Source organism: Aythya ferina (genome assembly GCF_964211825.1).
Source record: "Aythya ferina genome assembly, chromosome: 7".
Classification (NCBI taxonomy): Eukaryota; Metazoa; Chordata; class Aves; order Anseriformes; family Anatidae; genus Aythya; species Aythya ferina.
Genome location: NC_140302.1, coordinates 28,115,626 through 28,141,169, shown reverse-complemented (window position 1 = coordinate 28,141,169; position 25,544 = coordinate 28,115,626). Strand labels below are relative to the sequence as shown.

Here is a 25,544-nt window from a genome sequence, read left to right as displayed (position 1 = left end):
TATCTTGTTTCACGCTAGCTTATTGCCTCATGGCTTGAGCTGCAGCTAGGCCCTGACAGCACAGGAAACAAGTTTACAGACAGCCAGAGCACAGCCTCGGAAGGAAACCATCCATAATCAGGGCAGCAATAAGCCTGCAGGTGGATGTCTGGTTGCTGAAGAGAAAGAAAAACAGGCTTTGGTCTGAGTTTGTAGTCACAATTTATTGCATTTTATATCCTTAAGAAGGACACTTAAGAGTTTGAGTTACTAGGCTCATAAGTTCATAAGTGTATTGGCTTTATAATTGCCATTGCATTTGAGAACATGTGCAAAACAAACAAACGATCCAGTGCCTCCCATAGTAAAGCTTGAAACATGTTTGCTTTACACACATGCATTTCATAAACCAGTTTATGCCCAACTAATCACACTTTCATTAAAAACAATATAGAGTATGCAGTCCAAGGCTAGGAGCAGGAAGTTCATTTTGTAGTTGCTGAACAGATGTTAAGCCCCTACTTATATTGTGACAGTTTAAACTGAGACAGGTGTGTTGAGAAGATTATATCATCCTGAGTGGAAACTGAAGTGTTATCTTCCCGCACTTTGTCTTTGAACTACCTCACCCCTGAACATACAACACAACTGCATGAAAGTTCAGTCTGATTGCAGATCAAGCCACAAGTTCAGAATGGAGTTCATACTTGGAGCAAGAAAATTATATTTGCTTTTAACAGCAGTAGGAAGTGCATACTTGGAAAAGGTTGGGGCTCTTCAGTGTTTGTGTGCTTCTTTCACAGCCTAAGTTAGAGGGAAGTTCTGGCTTTGTCTAGACATCTGACGCACAGTCCCATGAGATTCTACACTGCCAGTCACCAGTCACAGAGTAGCCGTCTTCATCTGAAAGTCCTTTTTCCCAGGATGCCAGAAACAAATACATTTAAGTTCTCCTTGCTCCCCTCCACTCATGCTTGTGTTCTCCGTAAGTCATGTAGTGTTACAGATTTGTTTGGATACTCCCTTCAGTTTACTTGAAATTAGACACTTATTCCTGCATATTTGAATAGAGGTCCTCAATCTGCTTCTGGAAAAGTTTAACAAGTTCTGCTCTCTTTGCCTTCAGTGTTGGTGTCAAGAGTCCATTTTCTACAGAGAAGAGCTCAGTGTGGATGTGAAGGTCTTTAACCTATTAAAAGAAAATAATTTAGCACATGACACAGAATTATGTAGAGGGCAAACAACAGTTCTCCCCAGCTGCCTTGAGCTTAGTGCTCAGTCTCTACTAACTCAGTAGTCTCTACTAACTAAACTGCTTCTCTGGTACAAGTCAAACTCCTTTTGACTAGGAGAAAGTTCAGGTCCTGCAGCCTATGGAGAACCTCCACTCCATTTCATAGCAATTGCAATGGTTGCCCTGTACACCTACCTGCCTCTTGGTAAAAAGACAGGTAACCAGGTAATGCTTCCCTGCCTACTGCAATCAGTTTTCCTGGGCATCTGACTTAGGTCAGATGTCTTAAGGTCCCTGTCCTGGCAGTCAGTAACAGCAGGAATACAGACGTCCCACCCATTGTATTACCAATACAGGTACTTGTGACAAGCAGGATTTGGAAGTACTCACTTGTTCAAAGGATTTCAGACCAGCCTCTTTCCCCAGTCTGACCATATCTTCTAAAATAGCTTTCTTCACTTCCTAGAAGAGAAAGCAGAAGCAGTGTAGGTAAAGCTGCCATTTTGTAATTGGCTCAGGACCACAACCAGTACCCAGTCAGTGAGAACTAAGGTGGCAAGAATATATATATGTATATATATTTCAGCATTCAACATTTCTCATGTTAAGAAACATGGTGACATCTGGTGACATGACCGCTACAAGGTCATGCCTTTCTTCTCATTGGAAAAGAAACAGTGATAGTCATTGAAAGTCACTCCATATTAAGCTGGTTTAATTTACAAAAAGATGGGTAAAAAATGAAGTCAAAGCGATGCAAGATTGGACTTCAGAATTAAAAATCTACCTATAACCTACTAAGAAGGTAAGAAAACTCACTGAATTTTTGCAGATATCTTCATAGGAACCCTTTATTCCCAGTTTTGCTGCAAATTCTGGAAGTGTCTCATGATCAGGAACCACTATACCTATTAGACAAGACTGAAAACAAGTAGGAGGAGTCACGTTTATATCAAGACAAAGCATTTGGAGTTACTTAGATAGTCTACATGAGAACTTGATAGTCAAGAATATCTCTGTACTAAGCTCCATCTACATCCCAATCTGCAGAATTTGGAAGGCAGATACATGGACTTTGAAGCCCCTTATCTGAGTTCTGACAGCAGCAGTCCAAGTGCTCATGCAGTATGTCTATTATATGCTAACCACTTCAGCAACTGACACCTTTATGGCAAAGCAGTGGAGACACTGCTCACCTGACATACTAACTCCATACAAGTACGTAATTAACCTTTACCCAGCTTCCAACTTGACACCAAAGAAAAGGAGATCTTGGTATCAAGAAGGAAGGCTGTAGAGAGGATATGCCTATAAACGTCATGCCCTTGAGAACAGATCTTGTTCAAGTGCTGTAGTATATATTAAAGTCTGTGCCCTGATATTTCAGAACTCATTGTGGGAGGAATCTTGCAGGATGCTCACTCGTAATATCACTTACCCTCAAACTTTCTCCATGTACAAAGACTTGGGCTACAGGAGCACTTCTAACATAGACATTTTCAATCTTCTCTGGAGCAATGTATTCTCCTTGTGCAAGTTTAAATATATTCTTCTTCCTGTCAATGATCTTCAGTGTTCCGTTCTAGAAGTTAAAGGTGGATGCCATTAGTTTCAAGTGCCTGTTTCCCTTCTATAGGCAGCAAAGTATAATGGTTTTGCCTTTTTTTTTTTTTTTTTTTTTTTTTTTTTAAATGAAAGGCACATGATAGTCTGGAACTGTTTTTTGCTCTCTACAGAATAAAAGGGCACTTTATCCAATTTCTCCAATAGCTGCAGACATGATTAGACAGTTTCTGTGTTCTGTGACAAAAATAATAGACTTCATTCTTTGTTGTAGAAGATGCATATTAACTATTGGCTTAGCAGGCACTATGCAGGATCTTATAACCTGACTGGCCTTTGGAGCTTTGCCTGGAGTTACATGGTGAACAATTTAACAAAATATTTTATAAAGCTTCTATCCTAGAATTTATTTCTGCAGCTTTGCAGCGTGCTGAAAATTCACATCCAAGAGATGTTTCGTATTAAGCAATTACTTACTGGCATCCATTTCCCTATATCTCCAGTGTGAAGCCAGCCATCTTTGTCAATTGCTTCTGCTGTCTTCTCAGGGTCTTTCAGATAACCCTTGAACACATTTGGTCCTTTAATGCAGACCTACAGAAAGCACAGAATATTGTTAGTCACAAGCCCCATGTTGCAGTATTTCCTGATACACAGAGGAGATGGTACCTACCTCGCCTTCATTATTGGAAGAGTAGTAGTTCATTTCTTCCACATCATCTAATTTTATGATGTTACAAGCCAGAGGGGGTCCAACATGGCCTGAAGAGAAAACACAAGGAGTCATGACTCATGGATTCTGCTGGGAGTTGGACCTATTTGATATAAAACTAGAAAGACTAGGTCCCCCTACATATGACTTTAGTGATGGTAGATACCTAATGGGTCTATTCACTACTTTAGTAAGAAACAGTACTGTTTAAAGGGGTCTGATACCAGAAGTTCAAGAATATTTATTATAAATCCATTTTCAGACACTTAATGCAGGATAAGTAGCAGTTCAGTCTCAAAGTTTAGAGCCATTTATTGGTCTAATCAATCACACCGACCATGTGCCACACTTGCCTCCACAGAACTCCCCCACTAACCCTGGTGTTTATTTGCATTTCATCCTCATTATGATCTGCAGTTATGGTGCAGAAGGATGGTGACCTAAGCTCGAACTTAGAACGCTGAATATTAAAAACAACACTCCTAAGATGAAACTTAAAACTCTTAGTGTTGCCCTTCAGGAAAGTACTCCTATCTGGCATTATAATCAATTATTTGAGGTAAACATGATTTGTGGGCTAAAACTAGTTTTCTAAAAGCCATTTGGGAAGTTCTTGTCAGTTTGCTCAGTTCTGTACAGACACTCCTGCACAGTGGGGCAGGATATAGGCTGAGCTAGGAGCTAGGGCACTTTACACAAGAGATGCTCATCTATTTGAGCTGAATATTCTGGTATCGTGTTAACCATACAGGTGACATGCTGCCAAGAATCACTTTGAGGTTAAGCACTCAGAATTTGTCTATCATTTAACTAATAGCTTGAGTGCCACTTTCTATTGACAGTTGTGCAAGAGTTTCCAAGTCTCAGCTACCACACCTGTTGTCCAGTCTCCAGGCATTGAGAACGTGCATCCAGCTGAACATTCTGTCTGGCCATACGCTTCAAAGATCTATGTGAGAAAGCATAAACATCTTTCGAACACCAAGCCCTTGGTGTAAAAGACCTCACAGTTTCAACTATGCCTGTGCACAAATCTCCTCTTAAGGAGGAAACCAAGACAGTATTATCCTACTTCAGATTTCCTGGTCTTACTGATGTGACTGGATGTTCTTCAAGTTCAGCTATCTAAACCTTGCTCTGGTTACCTCATTCTCCGTGCTCTGTTCTCAGATGTACCACAGTAGGAGCTTACTGACTGTCAAGATAAGCCACAAAACTCAGAGGCAGCTGCCTGACTTGCTGCGGTTGCTGCATGTTCCTATTTCTGCTGCTCTATTCCTCCTCCCAGAGCATACAGGAGGTTTTGCAGTACTGTAGTTTGATGTCAGTTAGCTCTGCAAAATTTTGTTCTGTTGCTGTTAATCCTCATCAAGCAGCCTGTAAATACTGAAGACCCTGACAGCAGTGCCTCCAGGAACAAGCTGAGCTAGACCACAGCTGCATCACTGATTACACCCAAGTGACCATCAAATAGGCATTCAGGCAAAAGAATCAGCTTACCTGACAGCCCAATGCTGCTCTGAGAAATGTCAGGACAGAGGGAGATATAGGGGCTGCAGCCGTTACCATTATACGCACTCTTCCACCCATGGTCTCCTACAAGTGAATTAGAAGCCATCAGATCAAACTCTTAGCATTACATTGCTTGGGTTACTTACACTTGTAAGAGCTTACCTGAACTTTTTTGAAGATCATCCGATCCAAAATGCTGTCATTTCTCATTATGCCTTGTTTTACTTCAGCCATCTTCAGAGTCATAGCAATATTTAACAGTATTTTTTTCACTGGGGTATTTGCACCACTTTGTATCTGTAAGGAAAAGTATGAGACTCTCAGGTTTCAACTCGTATCTGTACCTCCAGTTCTTTCTTTATTAGGAGGCACCATGCATTACTTTGTTGTTCTAGGATTTGTCTTCATTATTGCCGTGATCTAGGAGACGAACCAAGGGGAAATACTAATTTGTGCTGCTGCAGTCATACTTCAGCTACAACTCCAAGGGCTAGTGAACCTTCTAGCTTTGCACTTGCTTGATTTTCATTCTGAAAGTAAGCAAGGTCTTTGCCTCAGAACAGCAACAGACCTATCTCAGCCATGACTGCATGAGCTGCTCATGTAGTCCAGGTCTCAGAGATCTTTCCATCTCCTGGAAAAGGATTTTAAAAAATTCCTTCTGATAAGGAATAATTAATGTAGTGATGATACTACGATGTATTCAACTTCAATTTGAATGGGCATACTTGCTTAGATACATGAACGTTAAGAAGAATTTAGCTAAAAATTGCTCACGTACCTTGTCATATATTCTATTGAGTAGTCTTGGTACAACTGGAAATAGTGTTGGCTTCAAGGTTTTCATGTCATCTGTCAGCAATTTGATGTCTCCTTGGAAGAAGCCTACTTTTGCTCCACAGCTGTAGATCACAGTCTAAAAATCAACCAAACGTCAGTCAAAGATAATGCATAGCTTTGTTAGCCATAATAATTTTACATGGAAAGCAGCATGATTTCCAATACTCAATAGTAGTGTTGTTCATGTGTAAATAGACTTTGAGTAAATACAGAAAGCCAGCAGTTTTTGCTGTAATTTGATTTATAGATGGCTAATGGCTTGATGCCACTAATTTGGCCTGCAGCTTTTCAGATTGGTGTCACAGATTCAGTGAAGCTGGGCTGAAGAACAAAGCTTCCTTACAGGAAGTTAGTAGCCATATCTTGGAGAAGTAACTAGGCATTATTTAGTCCGTTTAAAGGTTTACCTTAGGTAGGCGGGCTTAGCCATTTAGGAATGACTCCTACCAGGTGTTACTGGTAGGTAGTTTATACATCCTATGTCTTCTACAGAAGCTTAGTAGCATGCACACAGTCTACTTACCTGTACAACTCTCTCAAACATGTGAGCCAAGGGGAGATAGGATATGCTGATATCTGAAGGCATACATTCAACTGTATTCTACAGGAGAAAGAAACAAATGTCAGCACTCCCTACGCCCGCTTGAGTAGAAAGGGAGTAAGTTTGGATCAATTTGAGCACTTTAAAATACATGCTTTTAGAGAGACTGAAGCAACTTAGGCTCATCCACCATCTCTGCAAAACTTGCTGCTATAACTGATTCAGTCAAGTTTGTGACAGGACACTGGATCAGGGTTAGTTTTGTGTTTCAGCAAAGCTTGAAATACGGTAGTTCAGTACTCTTGGCATGTAGGTCTTACTCATTCTAGAGTAATGTTTAATTAGTTCTTGTTCAGGGTCAAACCAAGTTATTTAACATACAATTCTCCCATGGAAACAAGAGCACTTAGTAAAGTGCCTACAGGGAACGAATGGTTTGCAGAAGACTCCCACAGTAAAGCAATTTTCACCACTCAGTCACATAGCCTAGAGACCATCATTAACAGTAGCTTACCTCTATGCTTTTAAGGAAGGCAGCGGCATTTGCAACAACATTCTCATGCGTCAGCATGGCTCCTTTAGGGTTACCTTTGGAAAGATCAGACAAAGTCAGCTGTGAGTGACTGCTGCTGCAGTCAGTTGCTCATGTCTTCTTTGGCTCAGTCACTTTGAGCTGCCTTGGTATTAGGCTCAGTCATAGCTTGCATTATCTCACATTATCTCACAAATACATCTCATCTTGAGCACTTTCAGCTATGGCCCTAAGACCCTGTATTTTTCAAAGTAGGACAGCATATATTTGGTTAGTCTCCCCTCTAAGAAGCTTTGTCTTTGTGTACTTGACTTTTACTGACAATGTCCCAACATACTAAGTGTCCTCAGTAGTGGCTTGACATGGCTCTAACTTAATCTTATATGTTGTTTGTATTTCCCTTTTTGCACTGGAAAGTTAGTGTTTTTAGTACAGCGATTGTTTTAATATGGAAGCAACAACATGCATTCTCTTACCTGTTGTACCACTAGTAAAACACACAATGCAAAGATCTTCAGGCTTAGGAGGCTAGAGAGAAAAAGCCACATTAGGTCAACAGTGTAAGGATTATTATGTTAGTTATCAGTATCTACTAGAACTAGAAGTTGTTTGGAAACATCAAGACAAAATCTACAAAAAAATCCTGTCAGCCTCCTTTCCTAGCAGCACGTCAAGAGGTCTTCTCAAAGACTAGTTTCACAAGTTTAGAACTATTCCACAGAGATACTTACATTTGGTTTTCTGATGTTATTTCTTCCCAGCTCCTGTATTAGAGAAAATACAGCTTAACAATTGCAACAGAAAGAAGTGCAGCAATAACAAATGAACAGGTAATTGGATTTCAAATGCAATGTTATAAAAATTATCTCATTCAGTGAGAGAAGTTGGTCTTCATGCATTTAGTACCTATAACTTGGAAAAACTGACTCCTGAGACTGTGAAAATTGTGAATGTGTGGAAAGTGAGTAGAGCTGCTTAAGGAATTTGGAAGTCCTGAATGGAGGTAGTTCATTTCATTTAATATAGGCCACATCTCTTACACTCCACATTTACACCTCAGATCTGGAAATTAACCCTAGTATTGGGGTGTCAAAACAGCCAGTAATTTTCACTTAGAGTTTTAATTAGAATCAACTGGCAGCTTAGAAGCCTGATAAATCCTGTTACAACTGTACCATGAGATATGCTAAGGAAATCTTCAGGTTAATGTGTAGAGTATCCACAGCATATGAGCACAACTTTAGTCAATCGTTTGACCTCTGCAAGTCTACTTGTTTAAATATATCAAGTTTCAAAATGACTGATCATTAAGATCTCTGATACAGGCATGACAACTGGATGATTCTTACATTGAAGTGTCATTGTTGCCTATTTAGCAAGGTATTCCTCTGCAAGATAAGAAGTCTTTAGTCACCTACCTCAACCTCCTGTAGTGCTAGAATTTCAACTCCCACTTTAGCTGCTCTGTCATTGAGCTCTTTATCAAAGAGATCCATAAGAATTATAGTCTTCATACATGGGGTCTTTCCATGCTCACAGTTGTCAAGTAAGATCTGTGCTTTCTCCGGCTTGTCACAAATCACTACGCTTATATCAGCTACAGAAAAGAAATTACATTTCATAAGTCTGTTCTGAGGACATGAGACACTACTGAGTGATAACTCAGGAGAACGTATACTTAGAATGTAATATTGGTTATGTTCCAAATCCATTTGCATTTAGTTCACATGGATTCACTGGCTGGCTTGACAGTGCTAAGAAAGTTCTTTCCTACTAGGGACAACTGACTTTATAGCTAGAATCTCAGTTTTACCTAATGTGAAGCCTTTACACTGAGGAATCAAAGACAAATATCTTCAGTCATAGGCAAGACAAGTATTTATTCTTTTGGTATTGCCATAAAAGTGCGCTGATTGTTTAAATGTAACCACTTTCCTTAAATCTAAGGAATTTTAGACCTGTTCGAAAGAGGTAGCTAAAATTTGAGTTAATGCCTCTACCTCCCTGGATGTGCAAGAAAGTTTTATGCAATTACAAAATCATTTACCAGTAAGACAGCAGAGGAATTGGATTTGTCTGAACATGCTGGTTCCCCATTAACCTTGTAAGTCACAGCTGTGTAGTATTAAGGCAAGGCCTGTTGGCAAGATTCACCGCCATGATTGTTGAAGTGATTTACTTGGCAAATCCTGTTTATAGGTTGGATCTTAGATAGTTGTGACAGCAGTTGATTTTTATTTCCTCTTTGCCCTCAATCACCCCCAAACTAGGGAAAGAAATTTTGAAGATGCATTCAAGCTCCCTCTCCAGTTTCTTTCATGGTGGCATGCTAGCTGTTAATTCTGTATAACTAAACAGATTTGGGCTTATCTCTACTCCTCCCCTCCTCTGCTCTTTGCCTCCTAGAACTTTTTAAATCAGAGACACACATCTAGTCTTAATTTGCATGCAAATCTGTCTGCATTGTCTGTTTGGCAAACAGTGTGGGAGTTCAAGATTGCCAAACCTCAAACAGCTAGCAGTTGTTGACCCCTCTGATTGCAGCATGGTCCACAGAATCTAGCAGGTTGTCAGTGGACTTGCACCCAAGACACTAGAAGACATACAAAACCCACTGCCTTCCTCTAAGCATTGAATCTCATACCCTGCAAAGCAGCTTTACAGAAGCAGTGTCTATAAAACTATAGGGTAAAGCTACTCTATTTTTTAAATCAAATTCCTTTGCACTTTAACCTTCTCAAAATAAAGCTTCTTAGAGAAATCATTATTATGAAGTAGTTGAAGTCAATATTTACCTTTGTTGACAATATATACAATAGCTTCTGGCCCCAGAGTGTCATAGAGTGGAACAGCAACCATTGAGTAAGTGTAGCAGGCATACTCTGAAATTATCCACTGAAAAGAGAAAACAGAGCTAAATAGCAGCTCACAAGACAGGATTACCTAGTGACTTCATACAGCTTGACTAGCTCATGCACACATTAGTAGCGGTGTTTGTGTAAGGAGCATGTCTATGAGGTTCTTACAGTATCAAGGGTTCAAGATAGTTATAGACTGTGTTACATGCCCAGCATAGTATGTGCCCAATCAGTAATAAGGGAAATACGGGGGTAAAAGCCAGTTGTGGTTGTTCCTCATGTGGCCTCAAACTATTTAAATAGCAAGCTGAACAGACCCTCTTCTCCTCAAGATGTCAGAATATTCTGGGAAATAACATTCAATTTGTCGCTTACCTCTGGCCTATTCTGAGCAAAAATGCCAATGAATTGGTCTGATGATGGTGTACATCCTTTCTGCAGGAGTCCTGATCCCAAGTATTCAGCTCTGTCCAAAACCTGTAAGAAAGTTTCCCCCTGTTTTAATGCTACAAAACAGCATCCCAAATTATGTCATCTGTGATGTACAACACTCACCTGCTTGTACGTCAGCCACTGATAAGGTTGGTTGGGTTTTCTGTAGCCTAAACAGTTGCCATTTCCTAATGGAAGAGTTCAGAAAAGCAGCTGTAAAGCTCAGTACTGAAGCGGCATCACACTTCAATGCAACATTGGTAAGCGGGAAGTGTTTTCAGACATCTACCTAACTGTGTGAAGCATGGAAGTATGCAGTATCCACGGTTAAGTACATTGCACAAACAAGACTGATGGCTTCATCTTCATAAGCAATACTTCCAGGATCTGGTGATATTTTCCCATTTCGCAACTCAGCTGAGTTTGAAATAGTTTGTAATCTATCACATTTTCATGCCTGGGACCCTTGAAGTCATAAAGACAGACCCATTCTTATGAGCAGGCAGTAATCTTACACTGAAAAAAACTCACCCGCTTCAGAGGACAAAACAGAGATTTATTTGCACACACCCTTTCTCTCCCCAAACCACACTTTGTATTGCTAAGTCTTCACAGGACTCTGCCACCTTAAGCTCCCAATGTTTGCTCTTACCCAATCTGCCACCTGCTACTGCTTCCAAATCGAGGGGGGGAAACATGGTCACTTGTCACTCCACCCCACAGAACTCTAGGAAACCTTAACTGTTACTACAGACAAGAAACAATGCAAAAAAAGCTTGGAACCACTTTTTTTTTTCCTTGTGATGTGTAAGTACTAACTGGCAGCTCCAAAGCTTACCAGAAGCATGCAGTCCTCTCTGGAAAAGTTCATACAAGGTTTTAGCATCTTCAAAGTAATAAGAAATCAGGTTATTATCTGTCAAGATTGCAGCTCTTCTGGCTCCTCCCTAGGAACAGAGCACAGTTATGAAATCAGTGCAGAACGGATACAATGCCATTTGTTCCTCATCCAGTCTGCTAGCAATCCCCTTTAAAGCATTTAAATACCATTGAGTTGTCAGGGAAGTCTCATTTTCCTTCTTGGTTTTGATCTATTCAGTTACTAGTCACATGAAGAGGAATTTTCTATAAGGCCTAGACTAATATTCAACTGTAGGTTATTAGAGATACCCTGACTAAGATCAAGCGCTACCACTTACATAGTTACATGAAGTCCTGCATCTCAGTATGCCATCAGACTGAAAAGAATTGCAAATCATTTATAGTACGTAAAAAAAAAAAAAAAAAAAAAAAGAGTCAGTGACAGCCAAGGGTAAGAAGCACACCTAGCACACCTAACCCTGTTGGCAAGAGTTGCAGTTTCTTACTCTTGGCGTCTTAACACTTCCCTTCCCACAATAGTGCTGAGCTGTACAGCAGGTTTTGTATCTCAGACAGGAGAGTTCCCACAGATGCCCAGAGTCAAAATGAATTGGTATTCAGAGCAAAATCTCAAAATGCTCCATCGCCACATGCAGAATAAACATTACCTCAATTCCTATCGACTGCTTGTTCAAGTCAACAGAAGGAAAAACAGGTTTGGGCCTGCTCATCACCCACAGGGAGATGACAACCCCAAATACAATAAGAGTTATCAATGCCGGTGTTGGGAGCGGTGAGAACAAGACTTGAAGTATCCAGATCATTGTGCTGGATCAGTGCAGTCGGAGTTGAACCTGAAACAAAACAGGAGGTTTAGTAGGTATACGTTAGAAGCGCTCACTACCTGTAAGCCAGGGTTACTTAAGTAGTTTGTTAAGCAATACTACAGATTGTTTCAGCTGTTTGCCCCTAAAGACTCCTTGGTACAATAATAAAGCATACTTGTGCAATGCTTTAAGCCTCTTAAGAGATCTGAAGTCACCTGTCCCCATAAATCTTAATCTATTCTGCATCCACCTCCACAAAAAGCAAGTCCAATGATATCAGGCAAGGAACAGATGCCATTTTTTTCCTATTCAAGAGTAAAAATCTGCCAGTATATAATTTCCCAAGTTAAGTATATACATATATAAAAAATAATAATAATGCATACATGTATAGTTCAGAGATGTGAACAGTGGAAGAGAACACCTCAAGACAGTTATTGCTGTCCAACAGGAGGAGGTATTGCTGAAGCTTACACAGACATAATAAACTTGTAACAGTCTGCAAGAGAAGCAATGTCCTCATGATCAGCTGCTCCTACTGGAAATCTGGGTCTATGCCAGGAAAGTGCTTCTGATACTGGTAGTGTCCTCAGCATGAGATACAGTACAAGTCAAAACTCTTAAAGATACTTTTGCACAAAGAAATGGTGCCCTGGAAGTCAACATGTGCAACAGAAGTCTGGCTGGGAGATACAGAAGCAGTTTTGCTGCTTACATGTTGCAGAATCTCTTCCTGCAATGGCAGGGAAACAAAAACTGAGAATGCAGGATTTCCTCACAAGAGGTGCAAAGAGACATCTAGTTCCTTCTCCTCTCGTAGGAGCGAGTATTTTAATTTCCAAAATGCTCTGGTATTTTTCAGATTGAATAGCCAAGGCAAATATAGCAGATCTGACTGTATTTGGTCAAAATGAACTCAGATCTCACTAATTTATCTTTGCTAGTATCTAAATAGGTACGCAGGACACGTCACATCATACTTGGCAAGGTCATTAACCACACCCTTTCAAATTCCTTCATGCAGAATTGAGGGGACTCAATCAGTAGATATGCCAGCTAGCAATTAACTGACTCCGTATACAAGAATAATACCAAGTATTCTGGAACAATGGGCTCCAGGTACCCTTTAATTAGAATAACTCGAGAAGGTTGAAGGTATTTTTCAAACAGGAAGTTCAGCCAGGTCCCAAAGTCAGAATTTGGGTCTCTGAATCCAGACTGATCAGTTAGATCACCCACATGAGGTTTATGGGTTTGTACTTCTCAATTTCCAGTGGCTATGTTTATTGGCAATCCTAATGTGTTCTCTGGTGAGAGAAAAGTAAGGCATGCTTTGGATGCTCAGCATCTGGATAAGAACGGGTACCATGAAGGCTTGTCAAGTCCAAGCTGCCAAAAGCACATCACCCATATATCTGGCAAGTATCAACTCCCTAGACCTACTCATTTTTTTGAGTTACAATGTGCCCTCCAGACCCCTGACCTAGATCTCATGCATTGAGAGAACTGCCCCAAAAAGTTCTGCTACAGCAAGAATGACAGGAGCTACTGATTTATGGTGACATTGAATGAATCTGGTCATTGGACATACCATGCCTAGGAAGTACAAACCTATTTTTTCTCAGTACAGAATATTGCCCATCTCCATGCCCTTTGGCTTTTATCAACTGAGTCTGGAGGGTGGGGGGGGGAAATTCTCCTAAACCAGGTCTGCTGATGAAGTTTGAATTCATGTCAAAGTCACACAGCAGTCTGTTCTATCACTGCTTTATTTGGAAAAATAAGAATTTAATACTCTTCATGATGTATACATTTGGTCTTGTTAAGCTTTACTTCAGCAGTAAGCAAACAGCTTTCTGTAGGTGGCTGAACAGTATCTGGTTTATGGTGGAAGTCAACTACTTGCTTTTGTGTTATAGTATGAGAACTGAAGCAGCTTGGTATGGGTATCTCGCTGTTCAATATGCAGAGGTATTTAATATACAAACTTTTTTTGCTTTAACTCAGAGCCCATTGCTAGATTCACGTGGCAGAACAAATCACGTTTGAACCATTTGTATGTTGGAAGCTTAGCCTGTGGGAAGACAGCAAATCTAGAGCTCAGCACATCTATCCTCCCATCCTTTTAGAGGGATACCAAAGTACTCATATCCAGTTACCCTGGATTTTCATTCATAGCAATCAGCTTCTGCAGTCTTTTTCCATCCCCAAATGGATTAAAAGGAGTTTTCACGCAGTGTGTTTCAGATGACTCTTTTCTGGATGTAAAGTTCTCCCAGTGAGCAGTAAGAGAAGAGAGCTATGTGAAGGCAGCTGAAGGGACCACATGCCTGCGTAGTTGTACCAGTGTTAATGGCTGAGTTGTGTTCTCATGCTCATTTTAATAGCAGTTTAAAAGGGCTATTTCCTAGAAACCAGGAAGGATTGGTTGCCTTTAGAATATCGTGCTAGAGGTAATAAGCAGAACTGTCAATCATATCTGTAGCACAGAGTTCTTTTCATTAAAAGATTAACACTGATTAGCAGTGTTAATTAGCCTAATCAGGCAGATTGGTGCAGTTGTCACAAACAACTACTGTCTGTTAAATGGCCTTATTTGACAGAAAATTAGTAGAAGACACTTGTCTAATCTTGCTGTGGTAAGGATTCCTAACCCCAAATGTTCCAGGCAGCAGTAGGTAAGGCACTGAAAGCTTTCAGTCATGGCATTCTCATCTCCTCATTGACTCACATGTAAGGTGGTCTTCCTAGATGCCTTGGCACAAACTGACCATTGAGCTCTGAAAGATGCTCGGAGCAGATCAAGTGTGAGAGAAGCCTGAAGGTGACTGAATGCAGTAAAGCTTTTGCCTTCAGGTTGAACGGATTCCACAAGTCTCTTCCATAGAGAAGAGAAAGCAGGCAGTAGTCTTACCCCAGTGTGACCTAACCAGCATTCCTATAACTGAAAATTTTTCTTGAGTAGTTACAAGCCAAACCAAAACAATTTTAAGTTTAAAGAAACATCCTATGTCAAGCTAATGTCCAAAACCTGGGAAGTATCATGTGTTCACTTGTTTCTAATTAGTTTTTTTTCTAGTAACCATCATCTCTAGCCCACTTACAATACTGAATAAGCCTGTATATGCATGAGGCAAAACCTGACATCCTTTAAACCCACAGAAGTTATTGGTGTGTCAGAAGTACAAATACCTAGATTTTGTTTACATTACATCAAAAAAATATGCCTTTCTTACCTGAAAGGCTATTTTAAATTCCCTTTACTTATTACAATGTTTTGGTTTTATTTTCCAACTTTGTTTGCTTAGGTGGCTTTAGCCCCTACTGTCAAAGTACACAGGGTGTGTTATTCAGGCTGTGAGAAGAAACCACAACTGAATTTATCTCAGCTTCCAGATCTAAGCCAGTTGTCTACTGTTCCTAGAGTTTATACTGTAAATACCTGTGAAATCCAAGGCACTGCTAACTAACCACCTCTGGCATCCTTCAAATACCACTTAATCCTGCTGCCCTGAAAGCAGAAGAGCCATCAGAGAGGACAGGAAACTTTTTTCGTCATGAGCCCTTTGTCCATGCACTCCACCCTCAATATGTGCCATGGAGTAACCGCAACCTGAGCTTAACCCACAAATCTGGTACATTATACATAAGTGATAGCTGATCTATATGGGCTGAGTGAAAACTCAGCTTGGCGCAACATGCAACAGTGCCAGGACATTTCTGATTGTAGGGTGAACGAGCTCTAAGGGCTTTCTTAAGCATGCAGAGAGGCTGAAGTGCTTAAAACCCCAGGGTTTTGAGGGACTTAGCCCCCAGTGACCAGAAAGATGGAAAATGCACAGGATGTCTCAAGCCACCTCTGTTAGTCCTCTTGTGCAATAAGATGGTAGATGGTTAAAGTGTACTTAGGTTGTCTGACCTGATCAATGGTCAGGGATAAGGTGAACCAGGATCAGGAGTGCAAAGGCTTAGGTTCCCTTCCACCAACCCCCTTTTTATCAAAAGAGATTACAGTGATTCCAGTTACAGCCTTGAGTTCAGGACTGTGTGTTCTCTTTTCTACTGTACACTGTCCACTCCCCCCACTCCCCCCATAATCTCCAGCATGATTCCTTCATTAGCTAGAGGAATGAATGAGAGCTGTTCTCAAGTCAGCAATCATCAGAAAGTAACTGAGCTCTGTGGTTTCAAGCACAGAGGTTTGAAGAAAGAAACTTATCATCTATCTCACAACAGTTCTTTACAGACAGCAACTCTCTCGTACTTGCACCGTTTCAGAGGCAAGGATCATGCACTGCCTTTGAGATTTTTTTCGAAGATTATATTCTTTGTCTCACACCTGCCCAAGAAACAGTTTAATTATGCTTTTGAGTCAAGCACAAGAACTTGTTATCAGCATTAGTAACATAACACACTGACTGAGCGGAAAGAGTAAGTAGCAGCCCCAGTGTAGTTGGCTCTACCCTAGTTTGTTAGCTAACCACCATTAGCTCACCCTTCGCATTTGCTTATTCATAGTGTGGCTCTTGCCTGTCTCCTGCAGATGTGAGCCATGTGCTGGTTTGTGCTTAGAAGCATTATGTCCCATCTTCCTCCAGCTGCAGCAAGGAAAGCTGATGTACTGCAGGGTTCAGCATTCAGAGGGAAGCTAAAGTGCAAGATCCCAACAGCAACTGCTGCACCATGCACAAACCACATCACCTATTGCCTTGGGAGATTTGGGGCTCTGAAGACAGCTCACTTCACAGACTCAGTTATGTAAAGAGAAGTAAAATCCCAGAGTTAGCTGCAACGGCTTTTCTCAGAACCGTGTTTAGAGGCAGACGGATTTATATCTGAAGCAAAACCCACAGTAACTTGCATTAAGCCTGAGACGCACTTTACTTTCAGAGTACCTCTTACAAGAGCTATGGCCAAACAGTTCAAGTGTCCTTTGATCTTGCCTGAGAAGCGCTCTGCCATGGGAAAGCACAGGGCCTCAGTAGCTTACTTTCAGGAAGTACAGCACTTGTGGTTTCAGACTCGGTGTTACAGACTATTTCTGGGTCTTCCTCTATTGAACTCAAGCTCTCAGTACTCTAAAATAGAAAGACCGTTTTTATAAAGAACTTCACTTATATTACTGTCCGTCCATCAGGCGCACAGTGACGCCATGACAGTGCTTAGTGCTAAGGCTTTGTCAGATAGCTGCTAAAGCCAAGCTTTCAGGGGTAATTTATATCAGGTTTTCTCCTTGAAAGCTACCTATTCAGAAAGTATATTGGTCTCACAGAAGAACAGAACAGCTAGCCCTTTGAAGTTTTGAAGAATTTTAAAAATAGTATAACAAGTTCTGCTACTGTTTCTTTCCTCTATTAGATAGTACAGGACGATAACCTCGTAAGATATGCACATGTCAGCATTACATTAATGGGAAATTATTATTAGACATAAACATGCACAGCTGAAACAGCTAAAACTAGAGCTCAACTTAGAAATCCACAGAGAGCCCCTCAGAAAACTAGAAAATGATCATTTAGCAGCTTACATAGCCACATAAAGAACAGGCAGCACTAAGAACTTTTAAGTATGGATGTCTTTTATCACAACATATTACAGCAGCTGTATTACCAAGAGCAAAGAGCAAGAGTATATCTGAATTTAACGAAGCTTAATATTAGCATCTGATGGCATGCTACCAGAGCTTTCCTAGCAGGTTCCTGATAACTGCGTTATCTTGAACCTCATAGCTAAGCACTACATTTGCACGTGGTTTGTACTAAAACTGTACACTGTGAATAACCATCAGCAGGGCCATTAGCAGTAAAACAAAAGTGGAACTTTATTACTTGTCCAAAAAGCGCCTACAGAGAAGAGAAGCAGCAATCAAAAGCACATACCATGCTGTAGATGAGGCAGGAAGCCAACCTCTTTTCCTTAAACACAGGGAGCCTTATGAGCATAATAGCAAACCAAAACCAATTAGATAGTAATCGTGTTAAAACTAGAGCTAGTTCCCTCTCCCCGGTTTAAATAAATCAGCAAACAGAAAAGCATGCCGGGAGCAGAGGTTATGAAAGGGAGGAACTTCAGTGGTTAGAAAAAAAACCTACAGAGGAAGTTTTTCTTTTTTATTATTTGGTGAAGCAAGGAGGTTGAAGTTTTAATGTTTCTGAAAAAGGAGATAAAAAATGTTCCAAGATCTTTTGAATTTTTATTTGTAATTTACCATTTATAATCCATTTGCTTGTTTTCCCTCTGTGTATAAAGCTGCACTTTCAATACCAGGGATTATCTTCCTATAGCTGTGCTGTACGTTAAGGTGAGCAGAGCTTTGCAGCCTCTAGTGCTAACAAAATAGTTGGGGTACAGTATTTCTTATCTACCACTCTAACATACTTGTTGGTAGGCTGCATCATGGTTTCTGCTGATTTTTTTTTTCCCCCTAAAAGCTGCCTTGTTCCTTCTAAACTGCTTTCTGCTGTGCTGTCATTTTACATGTGCACAATTATTTGCACAATGTAAAAGTGAGTCATGCTTCAAACTTTAATTTTGTTTCCTACCACGGCAGGAATTTTCTATCTAGAGTTGTGTTCCTTTGTGTGAAAGTTCATGGCTACTATTGTTTCCCTTTTTCTCCATGGTGCTTGCCTGATATAACTGGAATTTTGCAGCAGGCTTTGAGAGGTAGGAAGGCAGTAGCTTTACTTAAATTTCTTCTTTAGTGCCTTGACCTCAGTTCTTGGAAATGTTTTCCCGCTTAACAGTTTGCCCATCTGAAAGCTTTTCTGTGCTTTATGACTTCAGAATAATTTACAATAAAGCTAAGAAGTTACATTGCTTGTACTTGCATAAAGAGTTCTACCTATCCTGGACCTTGGCTTGCTAAAACTTAGTCTGCTAATTGCTATTATGTCTTCATTGCTGCTGCAAGCTTTATGTTATTGAAGTAAAGCTAGCTTACTCTGCAATTTGGCATTATTTAACAACACAGACCTGTAGGGAAGCTGGGGGTTAAATCACTGATTTTGTCATGAGCTTTGTATGAAGATGAAAAAAATAGCTTGTTCTGCACAAAACTCCTTTGCTTTTGCCTACCTAGAGCTGCTCCTGTGGCATTTAAGTGAAGTTGTAACTTTGAGCTCTAATAGTGCCAATCATGGTGCAATTATGCTTAGAGAAAGGCAATGCCTCTTAAACAGAAGAGAAAGAAAAGACAGGCTCCCAGCCCAGCCGGCTGCATTAACAACTTCTGTGAGTTCTTCTCTGAGGATTTCTCCATTCAGATATCTGACCTCAGGCTGTTATTTTTTTGGGAGGAAGAGGAAAAGTAGAGAATCTGCACTGTCTGTGATCAGCTGTTGGGTGTCAATGCTGTATGTCTCAGTCAGATGCCCTGACTTTTACTGGGGGTGTGAGAAAACTTCACAAAATCCTTGTGAAGGATAGCTTTTCCTTAATGATTTGTACTTCTTAACACTCTTAATTAAAGTAGAGCTGATGTTCTTTCCCCAGTATACATAAGAAATAATATGATAGTTTTGAGGCTTATTATTTTTGATAGTGCCTCAAATGATCCGAATAAACCCTGGCCTTTTAAAGGAGGCACAAATCTATTTGTTGCTAGTAATTCTTTGCCAAAAGATAAAGCAGAGCAGAGTCATTAATAACCTAACCTTTGTTTCTTTTTGTACACGTATATAAAACATAGAACCTTTCATACCTACTAGTAAATTAAGATCAGCAGAGCAGAGATAGTATACAGAGAGTTCAAATTGATTGCTATTGTCACTATCACCAAAGGAGAAGTAAGATGAGCTTTCATAAGAAAAAAAAGGTCATGGCACAACACAAGCAATAGCCGTCCAAAGATGCCCAAATATCCCATCTACCTAGAGCAAATAGAATCAGTTGTAAATAAGTGAAGGAGAAGCACTAGCTCAGTGCATAGTTCTCTCTGTTGTCACTTCAAGACTTGGAGCTAAGTTTTGTGAGTCTGTGGAAAGGGGGAGCTCACTTTATCTGAAGGGGTTTTCAATTCGTCTTTGTTGTCTGAAAGCTATACAATTAATAATTCTTAATTGGCCTGCTATGTTTTTTTGAGGACAACCTTCTGGCTTTTGTAAAACAAAGAAACCATACAGGGACATAAATGATCTTCTCAGAGCATAAGTGGATTCCTCAGAGAAGGCAGGATGATGGAGCGCACACATCTTTCCAGCTTACTTGCAGCTTGGTTTCTGGTTACCCTTTCTCTCTGCTGTCCTTTCCTCAGTTACAGCTGCAGCTCTATGCACAAGCAAGAGCTTGGAGAAAGCTCTATCTCTATAGCTCTGAAAACTGTGCTTTTATATATTTATTTACTAAAAGGTTGTTACAGCCAGCTTCTGTGGTGTTAGTTAAGGATTAAGCTCCTATTGCACTAAACATTGCTGATACACTTGTGAGTGTAAACAATCCTGTTTATAACACCTTTTTACTGACAACATTTCAAAATCTGCCTGTGGTGCTGTGGAACCCAACGATGACTTTTTCTGGAGCTCTGTTTTCACGAGGAACCTGAATGGGAGCTGGCACCAGCACCCCGTGCGCTGGATCTTTAAACAGACAAAACCAGCACGCTGATAAGAAAATGGCTTCAGCCACGCTTCAGCAGTCAGGTTTCCCGTTCCAGCCAGGTTATATCAACAGGGAGTATTGAGGTGGTTGCTCTCGCTCAGGCACTTCCCTCTGGCTGTGATTTCTTTGTATGCCTCTGTGAGCTCAGACCCTCTCCTTGAGCAGCCAACTACTGAGTTGTCACCTTTAACAGCACCCAGCATGCACATTACAGCGAATTTGGGCTGTTGTCCCCCTTGCAGTACTCCTGTGCAGAAGCAGGAAGCCTAGTGCTTTGGAAAGCCTGACTCCATCAGGAGAGATTTGCTTACCTTTTGTCTGCACGGGGTGGAGGGGCCAGTACAGCTGCCTTGCTTCTCTGCTTTACAACTCCAAGTGGGTGCTTGAGGGCTGGTGCTTCCCCGGCTCCTGTGGCAGGACTGAGCCCCGAATCATCAGCGTGTGGCTTTAATAAACAGGCGATACTGCACCCAGGTAACCCTTGAACCTGCGTTGCAACAGGTTCAAAGGTAAAAATTATTCTTGATCAAATATAAAGAGCAATTTTGGCTGGTTAGAAATGTTAAACATACAACTCTTGCGCAACAGCTTCAGAAGAGAGCAGCGTGAAAGTGAACCCCAGCCCTGCGAAAGCTGCACACTGGGATTTTCAGCAGGGCTCCCATTTATTCTGAGTGTGCGTGGAACACCAAATAGGCATTGTTTCACTGAGATGAGGTACCTCTTAATTGCACTTAGAGTTTACAACCACGTTCCCATATTTTGCCTGCCCTTAGCCATGTCTGACTGCTGAGGAATAGGTTTTCTTTGCAGCTGAAGTGGTCTATGAAAGAGCATGTTTCTTTACAGCAAGAGCTCTGAGTGCAGTTGGGATACATAGGGTATTGATTATCTTACCATTATACATCTTTGCCCTTGAAGGTGTGCAAAGGCTCATTGGACTGGAAAGAACAGACAAAACCTCCTCCATCCAATTTGCAAATTGACAAAACATCCTCCATCCAAACCTCCTCCTCCAAGTTGTTTTAAGTGGGATTTATTTATTTTTGTCTCCCTCCTTCTATAGAGTGGGAGTAACTGCTGCTGTACTCAGTGCTGATTGAGAACGGGCTCAGCTGTGCAGTGATGTACTGGGACCTGGCTGTGAGGTGGAGCAACTTTGCTTTACTTCTGAAGGTTGTGGTTGTAATTTCTGGAAGAGCTTTGCTCCTCAGGATCCAAGACACAAAGCTAAAATGACAATTTCTTCTGCATGTTTTGTACTGTTTGGACTGGTCAAAATCATGAAGCTTTTGTTGATTCTGGCTGGGTTTGACTAGTGCTGTAATTTGACTTCTGTTTAATATTTTAATTCTACAACATTAATGCTTTTCACTTAGGATCCTAAGTATTCTTGATTGGGATGGGGAATATGCCTGTATCAGCAGAGATTAGTAAAATTGTAAGCACCTATGGCAGCAGTAATCATCATCCTGGACCTTCTGATCTGTAATCTCCTATAAGTTTTTAGAAAGCATCAGTTTGGGGAGGATGAAAGAATGAGTGGGATGGTTCCACACTTGGTGTAGAGAGTTTGTTTGCTTTGTTTGTTTTTTGTGCAAATCTCTTGTCTCTGGTCTGTGGTGCACCTTGCATGTGGGAAGTAAAGCCATCAATTTAACGCTGTTATGAGGTATGCACTACATTCCTGCCCAACTATTTTTTTTTTTTTTTTTTTTTTTATAATTGTAAGCGGGTGTTGCCTCACTGCCTCAGAGGAGCTAGAGTTATTGACATCAGCTGTGGATTTGGCTCCAGATAGATTGTTATCTCAAACATGTAGTGGAAGAGTAGCAAGGAGACTTGAGACAAAGCAAATTACCTAGGCTGACTGTATGTGTTAAATGGTAATGGCATTTCCTTCTCCACTCTTTCTCCCTGGTACATAAAGTACATGGCTTTTTACCTGTTTAGAACAACAAATTAGTGTAAGTTTTATACCTTTCACCTCTGAAGTTGCTTCCTGATGAGTGAAGACTATTGATTAGTTTACTTCTAAGAAGAGAGCTGGGAGTCCTGAGTGACTCTGAGTGGTCAATGTCTCATCTCTGATTCGCATAGAGCTGATTGGCTCTAGAGCAAAAGTCTTGCTGAGCTGTTAATGGTAGTGAACCTTTTTTCAGTTTGTTTTGAAAGCAAGTGTGAGAAAGCAGGTTCACAAGCCCCAGAAGACCCATGGGGTTATGTTCTGTTATGTAGGCTTTCTGTGTATGTTATCTGTGTTCCTTGTTGTTTCTGAATGAGTGATGCCATAGTCGGTGATCTCAGTAACTAAAACACACAACCAGTGACATAAGAGAGACTAAAACAGTTGTGGAAACATCACCTATGTCCCAGTTTTGAAAAGGAGGGGCTCAAGGGAAAGCTAGTCAGAGTTAACAAAAGCTATTTTCCGGGAGACTGGGATAAATCATTCAACTTTCAGTTCACAAAAATGTTGGTACTTTTTCCTCCCAAGACTAAATTCTGGAGACAATAGAAGACAAACGACATGAAAATCTCTCTGTATACTAGCTAGGATCATATGAATTGTCAGGTTCTAAATTTCTTGAAAAATGATATTCCAATTTAATTGGAAATCTCTGAGCAGGGTACGATATAAAATACTCAGAATTATTAATTTTTGATAGAAGCATCTGCATTTAGTGTGATTTTTAAGCATGTGGTAATCCAGATTTTCTTTAGCTAGTTTTCATAGGTGATAGAAAACTCGTTTCTTTTTTCTGATTAGATCCACTTTCTGTGCTTATGTGAAGTACAACTAGTCACTAACTCCTCTTTCAAATATCACACAAACCATTTAAACATTTACCCTTTGTACAGACTTTACACTTGAGTGATGAGCATTCACCAAAAGGGAACAAGAAATTGCAAGGGGTGTGTCTTCCCGCTCACTTCCATCTTCGTTACCGACAGTGGGATTTGTGGGCATGTTTCGCTAGCCTGCCAGTGAACATATAACCGTGGGGTATCCCTGAATGCTGATTAAAAGTGATTCTTGCTGAGGTTGTGCAACCAGTCCAAGCTGTATAGAGTGGAGTTAAAGGTCATTACCACCCAAAGCTGGAGTTTAATCACTCTTCTGCGTAACATATAAGAAGCCTTTTCTTTATTGGTCTTGTGAAATCTACTCATATGCAATAGGCTGTCGAGTGATAAACATGAAACAAGCTCTAACCCTTCAGCCTAAACAATGACTGGGACAGCAATAAAGTTTGGTGCCAGGATTTCATGTCATTCTTACTGGGTTAATGCTTTTGAATAAAAGGGATGGATGTTTAATTAAACAGTTTAGATGAGTTAATGAGACTGCTCCTGTTTGTATATTATCAGTGTCGTGGACTCTGTGGTGCCCAAGAGAGCTGCACACTTGCTTTATTTTCTGGTATTGCTGCTGTATGAAATTGAAGTATCTGACTTTTTTTTTTTTTTTTTCTTTTCCCTGTTGAAAATCAATGGCATGTCCCCAGAACTTTCAAGGGGTTTGAAGCCAGACCCATCATACTTTTAAGATAACTGTAGATGTTAATGAAATCTGCAGAAGTATGAATTGGCACAAATCATTATGCAGGAGGTGGAAGCATTGGATTTATATCTTGACTTGCAGACTGAGAATTTTACATTAGTCTATTTAGGATTAGATATTTTCCCCAAAAAAGATTAGTTCTTCTGAGCTCTGACACAAAAACCATTTGGTATTGATCACTTTTATTCCATCTGATGAGTATCATAGATGAAAAATAAAGGAAGCTGTCTCTGCAGCTCTCTCTCCATCAAAGTAAACCTATTCCTATCTCAAAAGCAGTAAATGCTGGGTATTGCATGCTAACTCCAGAGACCATCCAGCACACGTTCTGCCAAGCTGTATGGCTGTGATGAAAGTCTGTGGACAGATTAAATTATCAGATCTTTTCTTTCTTTAAAGGTTAATAATATAATGGAGGCTGCTCAAACATAAAATGGGCAAACAGTGTGGATACGGAAGAGCTCAGATCCAGCTGGCAGCAATCAGTGAAGATTTCATGGTATTTAACTCTTGATGAAAATGAGAAGCACCTACTAAAGCTGAGGCTCTGATGACATTTTGAAGCTCAATCCAAGTTTGTTGTGTCCATGCAGAGCTTGGCCTCTGCATCAACTTCTTTAGACTTTCAAATTCAATCTTGAGATATAATTCAAGAACTGAAGCTTCAAATTCATTTTTCAGTAGTTCTCGTATTTTGGCTCTGTTATTCTACCTAAGCACTTATCCCCCCGAGAATTGCTGCATTTAACCTCCCTTATTGCCAGGGTAAAATGTGGGCAGGAGAACCAGTCATGACAATTTTTGAACAGAGACTTTGGTTATTGACCATTCAAACTGGAAGTAGGAAAAAAAAAAAAAGAGAGAGAGAGAAGCAAATCTGTCTTAGTGACTTTTGACTTTAGACTTTGGATCTATGGACTAATAAAAGAGCTAATGTTCAAAGGGAGCAATATCTGACGTGTAATATTTAGATGAGGAAAGTTTAAAGACCACTTGGAATGCTTGTAGGTGTTATCGCAGTGCTGTAATTTGTTGAATCAAACAATTTCCATTTATAGTATAGATAGGCATGAAGATTTGATTTATCAAATCTTTTTATTTGATTAATTTAGCTGAACAAGAGAACTAGCAATGATTTTTTTTTTTTTTTAAGATACCTTTCTACTAATGGCGGAGGAATAAATACATTGGAATTGCTAATATTCCTGTTACAGTCTTTCATATGTTGTGCCTTGAACCTCTTCTGTTCACCTTTGCTTAACACAAAGGATAAGCCTTGGAGTTCAGTTCTTGTTCTGATATGCAGAGGAGGTCCATATCTAATTTAGGAATTCTATAGCAAAGAAGTTTTTTCTTCCTTTTAATCTAGAGGTAACTGTTGATAAGATGCCATTATAAAACAGTACAGAGTTGTCTCTAACATCCAACCTTTCATATACAGCAGACCTTCTGCATAAGCATAGTCACTAGAACAATGCAGATTGCCTATA

The 25,544-nt window shown here is 40.3% G+C and overlaps 1 protein-coding gene across 2 annotated transcripts; it reads right to left on the bottom strand.

Moving 5' to 3' along the window:
- Positions 1 to 184: 184 nt before the first annotated feature.
- Positions 185 to 21,515, bottom strand: ACSL5 (acyl-CoA synthetase long chain family member 5). 2 transcript variants are annotated; one of them, XM_084525727.1, is made up of 22 exons: positions 21,387 to 21,515; positions 20,801 to 20,976; positions 11,733 to 11,918; positions 11,042 to 11,150; positions 10,327 to 10,391; positions 10,147 to 10,248; positions 9,709 to 9,808; positions 8,332 to 8,510; positions 7,645 to 7,677; positions 7,390 to 7,441; positions 6,896 to 6,969; positions 6,364 to 6,441; positions 5,782 to 5,916; positions 5,163 to 5,297; positions 4,989 to 5,084; positions 4,365 to 4,437; positions 3,450 to 3,538; positions 3,254 to 3,370; positions 2,652 to 2,795; positions 2,033 to 2,134; positions 1,604 to 1,675; positions 185 to 1,168 (listed from the first exon to the last, which is right to left on the bottom strand). In XM_084525727.1, the coding sequence occupies exons 3-22, from the start codon at positions 11,886 to 11,888 to the stop codon at positions 1,028 to 1,030; spliced, it is 2,052 nt and encodes a 683-aa protein (XP_084381853.1). In that variant the 5' UTR covers positions 11,889 to 11,918; positions 20,801 to 20,976; positions 21,387 to 21,515; the 3' UTR covers positions 185 to 1,027. The 2 variants fall into 2 exon arrangements, with proteins under 2 accessions (XP_084381853.1, XP_084381854.1); XM_084525728.1 differs by lacking the exons at positions 20,801 to 20,976; positions 21,387 to 21,515 and adding an exon at positions 17,771 to 17,905.
- Between the last annotated feature and the right edge of the window lie 4,029 nt (positions 21,516 to 25,544).

Bases quoted from the DNA above. Each gene is read 5' to 3' on its own strand.
- ACSL5 (XM_084525727.1), bottom strand. From the start codon at position 11,888: ATGATCTGGATACTTCAAGTCTTGTTCTCACCGCTCCCAACACCGGCA. The intron at 11,151-11,732 runs GTAATGTTTATT...CTCTGTTCCTAG, and splicing joins AGCAGTCGATAGGAATTGAG to GGAGGAGCCAGAAGAGCTGC. The intron at 4,438-4,988 runs GTAAGCTGATTC...TTTCTCACATAG, and splicing joins GAGCAGCATTGGGCTGTCAG to ATCTTTGAAGCGTATGGCCA.